The sequence below is a fragment of the Myxine glutinosa genome, chromosome 6, assembly GCF_964187855.1.
Source record: "Myxine glutinosa chromosome 6, kmMyxGlut1.1, whole genome shotgun sequence".
Taxonomy (NCBI): Eukaryota; Metazoa; Chordata; class Myxini; order Myxiniformes; family Myxinidae; genus Myxine; species Myxine glutinosa.
Window position 1 is genome coordinate 148,750,373 of NC_136266.1, and position 12,712 is coordinate 148,763,084.

A 12,712-nucleotide genomic window follows, 5' to 3' on the forward strand; every position below is an offset into this window, starting at 1 on the left:
ACTCACAAGAATTACAAAAAACAAAGATGATAAGCCATTAAACAACAACCATCCATACTTTTATCCACCCCACCCAGATTATTTAATTTAATTACTAGTAATAATAAAATAAAAAATAAAATAAAAAATCATAAGCCACGCCCACACAGACCCTGCCCACACAGACCCCGCCCACACCGACCCCGCCTACACAGACCACACCCACACAGACCACGCCCACACAGACCACACCCATCATCCCCCACCCCTCTGTGTGCCCCCACCCTTGACCCTCCACCCCCCTCATCCCACCCCCACCTTCCCCACACACACAAAGGGAGGGGAGGGGCGGGATGAGGGGGGTGGAGGGTCTTTGGCAGGGGCACACTTCCCTTTCTTTTTTTCCTCTATTCTCTTTTTGTAATTAAGAATTAAATAATTGTAGTCAAAACAAATATAATTAAATAATAGTGAAAACATAAAAATCCTTATATTATTAAAACATTTTTATTGAGGTACATTATTGAGGATGTATATATTCAGCTTCTTCCCAGCACAAGCCATCAGCTTCTTCCCAGCACAATTCAAATACAGCAGATGTCTTCAGATTTTGAATCTCTTTCTGTTAAATACAAGAGGGGGGTGAAGCAAGGAGAGGATATGAAGGATATGAAGGATATGAGCATTATGATTATGAATTGATATGAGCATTGTGAATTGAGATATGAGCATTGCGATTACATCAACGATTTTAAATAATGAGCATTATGCACACATACCTCTAAAAGATCAAGCTTTTTGTCAAGATCGTTGAGTTGAAAATTGAGGGTATCACAGGTTGGGAGTAAAAAACCACTCTTTGGGATCTCGAAATAATCCCAATCAAAGTTGTGGTCTTCGAGGTTAATACTGCAAACAAAATAAAGAGAAATTACTGCGCTGAAGTAAGCCAGACAAAACATCACACACACACACACACACACACACACACACACACACACACACATACACACACACACACACACACACACACACACACACACACACACACACATCTCCTTTTTTCATTTCTGTTCCTCACAATTCGATCTCTCTCTTTTATTCACAGACACACACACACACACACACACACACACACACACACACATATACATACACACACACACACGCACACACATACACACACATACATACACACACACACACACACACACACACACATACATACACACACATACATACACACACACACACACACACACACACACATACACACACGCACACACATCTCGTTTTTTATTTTGTATCATACCTTCCACATGAATCTTCTAAGAACGGTGAAACATTGAATTCATTCAGAGACCTCCATCTCCGAGGCAGGTTGTTCAAACCCGTATTCAGTTCGTGGTGAAACTCTTGAACAACTTGAAATTCTGCCAGGACCTCATGAAAGTCATTCGCATTGCTGTAATGAAGAGGAAAATATATCATGAGTCATATAATGAATCACATACAAAGCTCTCATTAACAGTGTTTAACACCAAACAAAACTTACCAATGTCCTGGTGAGTATTCTTCATCAGAGGAAAGACTGGAATAAGACAAGCTCATCTTCGTTCGCAATGTTTAAAACGGCACGGCAACACGGCTTAAATAATGAACAAAATGTATTTCAGGGAAGTTATCCGCCTGTCAACATTTGGGAAACTGAGGGCGTGTGTGTGTGAAAAACAGGAAACAAGACGATGAGAACTCCTGGGAAGTTATCCAAGTGAAACAACATGTCATTTCTCAAAAGTGAGCTATTAATTAGAAAAGGTTCGAGTATGGTAGCCTTGGTATATAAATGGAAAACAAAATGAATGTGAAAAATCTCAAATAAGTCTTATTCAAAAGGCAACTGGTAAAAAAGTTCACAAAACAAATAAGAGAATTACTTTAAATACCGGTGAGTTGGATGAGATGGTGAAGAGAATTGGAGGAGAATTAAATTATTTCCCACGCATAAACAAATATTTGTAGGATCGATGTTTGAGTGGTCCACTAGATGATCTGCCAGATGATATGTATAAGGACCTGTGCTCAGTGTCAATAGTATAAGAGCCAGAAGAATCATAGGTTCATAAGGCTAGAAGGATCATAGGGTCATAAGGCTAGAAGGATCATAGGTTCATAAGGGTAGGAGGATCATAGGTCCATAAGGGTAGAAGGATCATAGGTTCATAAGGGTAGAAGGATCATAGGTTCATAAGGGTAAATGTTAGGAGGTTCATAAGGGTAGAAGGATCATAGGTTCATAAGGCTAGAAGGATCATAGGTTCATAAGGGTAGAAGGATCATAGGTTCATAAGGGTAAATGTTAGGAGGTTCATAAGGGGTAGCAGTAATGGGGGTGAGAGGGAGCAAATATTCGTAGGATCATTGTTTGAGTGGTCTAATGAACAACATTGAGGATAAGAGTTGGTTATCTTTTGCTATAGCTAGTATGTCAAAAGGCCAAAAGGTTCGTAAAGATCAGGGTGGCATAAATAGAGGTGTTAAGGGGAAATGAGGGAAAGTGAGGGTGAGAGGAAAATTTACATGTAAGTGAATGGAGATTTGGGGGTGTCCCAGGAACAACATTTATCATCTACTGAGGTGTGGCCGCATCAAGCAGCACTTCAGAAGGTGGGGGTGGTAAGAGCCAACAACCAACCAGGGCTCGGTGGGCATGGCTTAAGAGGGCGTGCTAAAGGCGCATCCAGCAAGTGCTGAAAAGGCTTTATAAACGCATGCCCAAAGCCCTCGAAAGGACTGACGCAACAGCGCGCAGGAAAGAGGACTGGTTGGAAAGAGGACTGGCACGATTCGCGCATGTATAAGGACTCGCATGTTTGGGCTTGCGCATGATAAAGGACTTGTTGGGAAAGGGCGTGCTGAAGAGAACTGCAAGGGATCGCGCTCTGTGAGAGGACTCCTGCGGGAGCGGCGCTTTGCCAGTGAACTATATTGGGAGTGCATATAGCGCCGGTTCATTTATTACATACGCGGCTGAGCCGCGAAGTAACTGCCCAGCCAGCCTCCCTTTCACCCCGCATTTATCCCCGTAATTGTCCGATCCGCGTCAACGACCCGCGGGGAGCTTCTGCCGCCCTGACCATCTGCTTTGCGGTACGAGTCGGGGACTGGAGTGGACTGCCTGGACGCCATCATCCCCGGACCATCAACCCGACCATCGACATCCCCGTGTGAGTGTGTCTGAGAGTGAAACGGGCCCGTGTCCTGGGATAAGTTAAGACTGTATTGAGCTGAACTGTGTTCTTCTTCTCCTTCCTGTACAAATTGTAAATAAACCAATCTGTTCTTCCTGTCTTTCCTGATTCGACCGCATCAGTGTTTTCCTCCATTGGGTAAGTGTGGCACGATTCGGAACCGCTCAGATCGGGTTTAGTCCTTGTTATTGGCCCGGGTCACGGTTCGCTATCGCTCGGCATTTCCATCTATAACCGTGAATCGGGCGGGGTTTATTTCCTTGCTTCCTGGGCGGCGTTGGTACTTAGGTATTAGCGATTAGTCCTGTGACCCTACCCAACGCTGACCGGAAGTGACGTCATAGCCCTGGATCCCGTCGGCTAGTAAAAGACAAGGGGACTAATCCCCCCGTGGTAAGGGGAAAGGCCAACGTTGAGATCCGCAACAATATATTGTTATAGTTTTCGCTGCCCTTCCTACCCTTACCAAGGGGGTGATGAAGCCCCTTGTTCTTCTTGGGTCGGTGCAACCGTGAGACTTGAATCGCCCCTCCCGGGCAAATGCAAGGTAGGGGTTCGGGACAATTCTCGCACATACCTAAATACCTGTGCTGCCGCGGAAGGGGGGAATCAAACCTCACACGAGCCACGCGTAATTTGAGTACACAGAGCGGATTGCATACGACGTGGTCCATGCAGTTACCTTTGGTATTGGAACCCGATTCGAGCGGTTCTATTCGTACCACGCTTAGTCAATGATGGAAGGGACGAGATGGTCGAATAAAGGAAGAACATGATTTACTTATTATTTACACAATGTACAATGATTTGGTAGAAGTACGGAGACAGAGAGCAGTCTTAATCAGTCTTATGTTAACACCAGACATGGGCCCAATCACACTCACAAGAGGGAAATGAAGGTAGGATGATGTTCACGCGCTGCCTTGGTCGTCCAGGAAAGGCCCCGCCCGGCGTGGCTCTCCCCAGTCACAGCACGTCCCGCGATGAAGGCAAGCAGGCGGTGGGAGGATTCCTTGCAGCGCATCTCTCGAACAAAGGGCACAGCAGGCAGGCGGGAGGGAAATGTACGCGTCTTTAGCCAGGCTTGGCAGTTTTCCACAGCGCGTTTAATTACCAGCGCGCTATCACTCGCGTAACCCAATAGAGGCTCTGCCTCAATCTCAACCGAGCGTTTAATTGGTAAGAGCGCTTATAGCTTGGTTCATGCGCGTCTTCTCTCAGAACTCGTAACTTGCTCAACACTCATTGAACTTCGAACTTGTTCAAGCGCCTCCCTCTACAGAACTGCGGTGGGGGCTTCGCGCAACGGGTTATATGGCCAACCCCCTTAGCCCTCTCGAATGTTCCAACCACGCCCTGTGACGCAGTGCCGCAGCCACTCCCTTCAAGCCCTGATTGGCAGCTCGCGCTTACCGTCAGCTTCTCCTCCGCCCTCCTTCGGTCTTGCCTCGATTTTCCAGGCCTGCCTCGTGTTAATTTGCGTCAAAAAGCCAAAGGCGGCATAAGGAGGCGTAAGGCGGCATAAGGCAATAAAGGCGGCATAAGGCAATGAAGGACCTAACTCTCATTATTCTACTCAACGCAAATCTAACACAGGAAAAGGACTATGCTTGCACAGACGAAGAAATAACTGAACTCTCGCGAGGCTACGTGTTGTTATGTGACTAAACTATGAGGGGGAAATTAAGCTTTATTGTTCAAACTCAAAACCACAACACTACCCCTCTCCCTCGTCAGACCCGTCCCCGAGTCGAACCCAACAAAAATGGAACGACCGGTTTTGAGAATGATCTGGAAAATTAACTTTGCTTTTACATGTGACATATAGATGTGGTTCCCTCTAACATTTCCTCTAACCCGTGGGTGTGACAGTTTTAAAACACTAAATATGTCCCTCCTATTGCGTTGAGTAGCAAATCTAACAGAATCACACCCACAATTAACCGAATCCGGAATTTGTCAAACTAAACACATAGCCGGTGGGCAGCATTTTATATTTACAAGCACAAAAAAACTTACTCTTATTTACAACTCTATGACCCAGGACCTGTCCTTTTTGGAAAGAAGATAGGAGGGGAGAGAAAACACAGCAAAATCACAAAAACACACTCAAAATCATCACATTTGCTGCTTGCTTCTTGCATCTTGTTTCTTGCTTCTTCTGTGTGCCTATCAAAACAGATAGCCCCCAGACCAGCATACAGGCCATTCCTGATCTTCAGGGCTATCTACCTTACAAATATTCTCGTCCCGAGCACACCATAATAAAAATGCACAAAAAATGTTTCATTTTATTTCTCTGCCAGGCAGGGCCAACCCTATGTGGTCCGACTGCATGACATTCATGCCACTCAAAACAAGTGGTCCAAAGATGCAAGGTGATGCTGCAGCAAGGTGCTGCACAGCAGAGGTGTAAGGCCACAAAACTTGTGGTCTATAATGTGTGTGGTGCAGCAAAGCGTTTGTGGCAGCAAAGTGCTGCACAGGTGCAGCAAAGTTATAACAAAAGGATACGGCAGCAAAGTGCCGCACAGTTCGGCTGCACAGATGTAGCAAAGTGCAGCAGGGGTGCTGCACAGGTCGATGGTGCTGCACAGTTCCACCTCCAAAATGGTCCTGGGGTGGGGGGGAGAGACAAAGCACGACCAGCAAAGCGGAAAGGGCGCAAAGGTACACAGCAACACAAGGTAATGCAGCGTGAGGGGCGCGGAAGAGCGAGCAGAGCAGACTCATCCATAGCCGTCCGCACCCCCCAACGTCGGCTTTACACTACCCTAGCCCTCCCTTGTATTTACAAATTCGTCTCTACGTCTTGTCTCCCATATCCCCCTCTATACCAAATTCATCTCCTAATCCCTCCCAGGAAGGAAGGAATGGAACAACCACAATGTCTCATTACATCATGATGCGTCTTACACTCAAACAGTTCACTTGGTCCTGGTGTGGAGCTTCGTCCTCCTTGGTGAATGGCTGTGGATGGTGTGAAGGGATTTCTCATCCTAACTACACTACTGACATTTACTTTTTTTAACTACCCGGGGTCGTACCCTGCCAATTGGCCATCTTTGAACTATGTGGTTCTAAGAACCGAATTCCCATTGCCCACTCTGCGGTGCCCCTGAAATTTGGGTCTCACTCCCACAAATTTTCACTCTGTGCCCTTGCACAATTTCGGGGCTGGGTCATGTGGCTCCACTAGCAGGTCTACCTACCTGCACACCTCTTACCTGCTCCTGCGACTACCTAAACTGGGGAAGGCCCCTCCTGGCTCTTTACCCCCTGATGCCCATCTTAGCATTGGGCAACCCGGGTCCTTCCTTTGGATCCTCGGGCCCCACTCAACAACTCACAACTACCCTAACTGGCTCCCAGAACCTACCTGTGGCCTCACCTGGCCGACAAACTACCAGTGGCGGAGTGCCCCAATAACCATATGCACCAATTAAACCACACGCCCAGCCATTCCATATACTCACGCACCCTCCAAAGCACTACGTTTCCACTACCTGCACCACAGGTGTCAATATCCTTACAAATTTTGCCTAAGCCCTCTACCTGGCTTGACACTACCTACCCCAGGTGTCCATGAATGTGTTCCATCTCCCCCCCATTCACTCCTTCACACCATGCATTCCACACCTTTTATTCCACACCAAGCATTCCACACCAAATATTCTCACACACCATTTATTTCCACTCACCACTACTTTCGCACACCAAATATCTGGCACACCTTTTGTCTCGCACACCTTTTGTGCTCACACACCTTTCGTCTTGCACACCTCAAACACAATTCCATTTATCTCACTCATAATTCCTCACACACACAGCATCATCTATCTAACTGCTTTTTCCCAAAACTTGTGCTTCCCCGTCATCCCTTTACACTGTGCACTCCCTTCATCATTAACAACCATCTAAACTACCTACGTCCCCACTATAGGTACAATGTCACTACTTAAATCTCTGTCTTCTACAGTCTTCTAAATCCCTAACATTATCCTAGCCCTCCCTCGGCTAGCTTCGGTGCCCCATGGAGGTAACCATCACTGGCCCCTCCATGTGCCTATCACTGCCATCCACCTAATCTAATGCTCATGGGCCCTGGCCGTGTGAGGAATGGTCACACTACCATTCCCCCACGTAGGGTACCATTCCCCAACACTACTCTCCCCAGTCCTCTGAACTATGAGCCCCCGTTATTAGAGGTACTGGGTCCTGTCTCGGCCTCTAAGGCCAAGGCGATCCATGAGGGCGCCTGTTCTCACGTGTTGGGTCTCTCTCGGTCAGCATGGACGATTCGAGGGAGGGCTCGTGGTCCCATTTTGATCTTAATGACCATGTCACAAATTTGCGCCAGGACGACCCCCGGGCCTTGCCAAGGTGAGGTGAGTTTGGGGCACCTGCCCTTCCGCCTACGGGGATTGAAGAACCAAATCCTCATCCCCGGAGAATACTGACTCCCCTGGCTCAGGTGGTCGTACCTGCGCTTCATCTTGGCACCTGCCAGCTGAAGCTGGCGGCGTGCGAAGGCATGGACCCTCTCCATGCCTTCCTCCAGGTGATGTGCATAGCCCTCCCCTGGCGGTCTATCAGGGGTTTCTGGCACGGGACCGCATAGCAGGTCGGCGGGAGCCCACAACTCCCGCCCGTACATAAGCAGCGCTGGACTACATGCGGTGGCCCCGTGCTGACTGGTTCAGTAGGCCATTAACAAATACGGGAGATGTTCATCCCAGTCGTCCTGGCGGGTGGTGGTAAATAGTGCCAATTCTTGAACCAGGGTTCGATTGAACCTTTCCACCATCCCGTCAGATTGACGTCTTAAGGGCGTTGTTCTTGTCTTCCTAAATGACAGGAGCCTGCACACATCTTTTAATAATTGGCTCTCAAAATTTCGACCCTGGTTGGTGTGCAGCTCCTCCGAAATCCCATGCCGACACACAAATCCTTCCACGAAGGCCTGTGCGACCACCCCGGCTTCTTGGTTGGGGAGGGCATAGGCCTCCGGCCACTTGGTGAAATGGTCCATAACTACTAGGATGTATTTGTTACCTTGGCGGGTCCGGGTAGTGGTCCTAGAATATCCATAGCCACCCGCTCAAGGGGGCCCCCCACCTGGTGTAATTGAAGGGGGGCCCTCATCCTCCGTGCTGGTCCCTTTTTAGCAGTACATGTGTCGCATCTCCGACACCAGTCCTGTATATCGCGCCCCATATTTACCCAATAGAACCTCCGGTGGACCCGAGATGTTGTCTTTGTTCTGTCCGAATGGCTGCCGGAGCGGGTACAATGCACCTGCTGCAAAATGGTGTTCTTAAATTGCTCTGGGACTATCACCAGCCAGGAAGTTTTCTCAGAGGGAATCTCTACCCACTTGCAGTACAAGATGTTATTTTTCAATTCCAGGGTTTGCCACTGAGCCCAATATGCCTTTGTTGGTGCCCCGAGGGGGGTGACCTCTTCCCCACTAGGTCTTCTCCCTAATTGAACCCATTCGTGCACCGGTCCCAGTACGGAATCCTCCCGCTGGGCCGTGCTCCAAGCCAAAGTTCCAAATTCCTCATCAGCGGTTAGTGGCAAGATTGGCCCTCTCACCCGGGTTGCACGGACTACGAGGGTAGGGGTGGAGTCTGCCAATTGGTCCCTGTCCTCGTGTCTCGCACAAAATTTACAATTTTCCCCCAAACAAGGACGTCGAGAGAGTGCGTCGGCATTCCCGTGGGCCTTTCCAGCCCTATGGGTCACATTAAAATCGTACTGCTGCAACTTTTCCAACCACCTTGCCATTTGGCCCTCCGGCTCCTTGAACCGGAGAGGCCATTGCAGGGAGGAATGGTCAGTTCGAACCAAAAATTTCCGCCCGTACAAGTACGAGTGGAAATGGCTCATGGCAGCCAGCATAGCCAATAACTCTTTACGAGTGACGCAATAATTTCGCTCGGGCCTAATCATGGCCCGACTATAATACGTGATCACTCTCTCCACGCCCCCCTGTGTCTGGGACAAAACCGCGCCCAATCCCTCCTGGCTTGCATCCGTGTCCAGGGTAAATGTCCCGTCACTGGTGGGGTACGCTAGAATGGGTGCAGATGTCAAACACCCCTTCAATGCTGGAAAGGCCTCCTGGCACTCCCTTGTCCAATTAAACCTCGTCCCCTTCTCCGTAAGCCGGTGAAGGGGCCGGGCCATCTCTGCAAATTTTGCCACAAAACGCCGATAGTAAGATCAGAGTCCCAAAAATACCCGCACCTCTTTGATGCTTCGAGGTGCGGGCCACTCCTCTACCGCTGTAATTTTGCCTGGGTCTGTTTTTACCCCCTCGCGACCGATGCGTGACCGAGATAGGCCACTTCTTTGGCAAACAAAGTGCACTTACTCGGGCTCAACTTTAACCATGCCTGTCTGAGGCACCCAAACACCTGGTCCAAATTAGCTATGGCTTGGGGAAATGTTTTAGCATGCACCAGGACGTCATCCAGGTACACCAGGCATGACTGCCATGGCATGCCGCCCAGCACATGCTCCATCAATCTTTCAAAGGTGGCGGGGGCGTTACACAAACCAAACGGCATCACAGTGAACTGATACAGCCCCTTACCTGTGGAAAATGCCGTTTTCTCCTTCCCTGCCATATCCATCTGCACCTGCCAATACCCACTCTTGAGGTCCAAGGTTGAGAACCAATTTGAGCCCGCAAAGGCATCGAGGGTATCGTCAATTCTTGGCAGGGGATACGAGTCTTTGAGTGTCACGTTGTTTAGTTGGCGATAGTCCACGCAGAACGCGTGGTCCCATCTTTCTTTTTGACCAACACAACTGGTGACATCCAAGGACTTCCCGAGGACTCAATGATACCTGCATTGAGCATTTTTTCTACCTGCTCATCAGCTTCCTCCCTCTTGCCCCAAGGGAGCCGTCGGGCGGGCTGACGAATAGGCCGGGCCTCACCGGTGTGGATCTGATGTTTCACCAGGCCCATACGTCCAATATCCTCGGAGGACAAGGAGATGTCCAAATGGGTTTCAATTAATTTGTGTAAGGCCTCCCGCTGGGTCTCCTCCAACTCTACACTACTCCTGTTTACCATCTCACAAATGGGATCGGGCCAATTCCTACTATTTTCTTGAGACTCCCTCCGGGATCGGCTCGGCTGGACGTTCTCGTCCCTCACTGCCGCGACTTCATTAACTGGGGTGCAGCCGGCTATCTTCGTGCCCCGTCCTATAGTGTGTGGTTCTGTACGAACATTAATTACTCGGACGGCCACCACCGGCCCGTCCGTTTTTACGAGGGTGCGGCCCACGACTAAACCCGGGACGGACTGCGGTGCCACCGGTTCGACCAGGCCACAGGAATCCTGCCAAGTTGGGTGAGCTAGCCATCGGGCCGGCACTTTGGCCTCGGCCCTTGGGGGAATGGTCACGGCCTCAGAAGCCTCCAGCTCCATCCTTTCGGCCATGCTCACCCAGTCCAATGGCAGTTCATATATTCCCACATACAGGCTCCCCCGGCACAAATCGATTTTACAACCCCTGGCAGTCAACAGATCCAGCCCGATTAGGCATGGGTCGCACACCTCCGCCACCCAAACTTCTATTTCCCTCCTTACCGATCCCAACTTGAGGGTTAAAAAAACCATGCCCTATGATGGGGCCGTTACCCCGGTAGCCAGCTGCAAACTATGATTTTCCAGATGCTGGATTTTATCCCAGCTGTCTGCACTCGAATCAAGGACCACAGGGCTGATGATCGTGGCGCTAGCTCCTGTGTCCACTACGGCGTCTACCCCCACGCTGGCAATTTTGCACCGAATTGTCAAGCTACCTGTACCAATTTGGCCACAATAGATGACCTGTCGCGTCAATGAGGGCTCTTCTCCATCCCCTTCTGCCGAACACGGCCCTGCATGCTCGGCACCTATTAGTTTCCCGGGCCCTGGCGGGGGGGTGTCTGGGGTCAGCTAGTCCGACCCGTTCGAGGCGGAGTTGATGGTCGCGGCTGCCGGGGTCCGTCCCGGTGCGGGGCTCGGCACTCCCACGCACTGTGACCCACCCGGTTACAATTATAGCACCTCACCTGGTAAGGTGCTTGCCTCCGGATTTCCAAGTTGCCCCCCCCCCCCTGTAAGTCCGAATTGGGGCATTTGTCCGTGGTCTACCGTGTGCCACTGCTGGAGCCGCCTGCCATGGTCCAGGTCCCGCTAGGTGCTGGTCCACCAGCCTCCGGACCATGGCCTCCAGGTCCGGGCCCCTTTCAGGGGCGGACCCTCTCAGGGGCCCGCCACCAGCCACGGGCCCTACCTGTCTCACCGCCACTGCGTGGCGCTCGCTCCCCCGGGCCAGGGGCCTCGCTGCCTCCCAATGGGCCACAGCGTCGGCCGCCTGGCTCAGGGTCTGCGGACGCCATATGGCGAGCTGTTGCCGAAGCCCAGGGTCCAGAAAGGCCTGGATGAAGTGGTCCAGTGCCAAGCTTTGTTGAGGAGTCGTGGCCATGTCCGCATGTGCTATCCCCACTGCGCGGCAAATGTCATAAACTAGCTCCCCGATGGTCTCCTGGGGCTTCCTTTTTCGCACCGCCAGCTGAGCTTTAACAAGCTCGCTCTGCTGTTCCACGCCAAAATGATTAATTAAGGCTGCACGGAGGTCCGACAAGGTGATAGCATCTGGTGGTAAAGCAGTCAGGACCTCCGCCGCCGTGCCGCACAGGGCTGCCATGAGGTGTACCCCACCTTCATCCAGATTCCAACCGTTACCCCGACACATGTGGTCGAATTGTGCCAGATACGCCCTCAAATCGCTCTTGCCGTCATACGGCGTGAGCGGAACCTTATGGCCGCCCGACTGCCGGACCCCATGCGCCGCTCCCTGCGAGGTTAACGTGTGGCTGAACCGTTCGGGCCCCGATAGTACACTACCTCCTGGGGGCTCGCGTGCGTCACCCACCCCTCTAAAGACTACCCCGGTCGGAGTCGATGCCTGGGCCGCCTCTTCGCAACCCGCTACCCATTCCATACTCGCACACCCCGGCACACAAACACCTTTCGCCACACACTCCGCAACGGTCGCACACCTTGCTATTGGCCTTTCACGGACGCCCGGGTCTATTCCAACTCCCAAGCTCGTCGAACCTCCCCTCACACCAAACACATTCCCGCCATTATTGCCACTCACCTTGGCGCTTCTTCCTCCATGCTTCTCCTCCAACACCTGCAAACTTTTTATTTGGTCAGCAAGCACGTCATCACGATGTGAACACAGACCTTGCACATATTCCATCACCTCCTCCTTTATTTCTTTTTTAGTCTCCCTCCGTCTCTTCTTAATTTCACTCATCCCTTCTTCTACTTCCTCCAGCTTTTGCTTCACCCCCTCTATCTCCCGGTGCACCCCCGCAATTTCCCCTTCTAAGACCACCCTGGTCATCTCTATATGTGTCCTAACCTCTCGTTCCCTCGTCCACAATGTCTCTACCACGTCATC

General features: G+C 50.7%; 1 protein-coding gene across 4 annotated transcripts; it reads right to left on the reverse strand.

Moving 5' to 3' along the window:
* Nucleotides 1-395: 395 nt before the first annotated feature.
* Nucleotides 396-12,130, reverse strand: LOC144892671 (uncharacterized). Of its 4 annotated transcripts, none has more exons than XR_013623886.1 (5): nucleotides 5,250-12,130; nucleotides 1,535-1,686; nucleotides 1,292-1,444; nucleotides 759-888; nucleotides 396-601 (listed from the first exon to the last, which is right to left on the reverse strand). XR_013623886.1 is itself a non-coding variant. In XM_078780679.1 (5 exons), exons 2-5 carry the CDS (start codon nucleotides 1,588-1,590, stop codon nucleotides 500-502), a joined length of 441 nt encoding a protein of 146 aa, XP_078636805.1. In that variant the 5' UTR covers nucleotides 1,591-1,686; nucleotides 4,115-12,130; the 3' UTR covers nucleotides 396-499. The 4 variants fall into 4 exon arrangements, 3 of the variants coding, with proteins under 3 accessions (XP_078636805.1, XP_078636803.1, XP_078636804.1); XM_078780679.1 differs by having other exon boundaries at nucleotides 4,115-12,130; XM_078780677.1 differs by lacking the exon at nucleotides 1,535-1,686 and having other exon boundaries at nucleotides 4,115-12,130.
* Nucleotides 12,131-12,712: the final 582 nt, after the last annotated feature.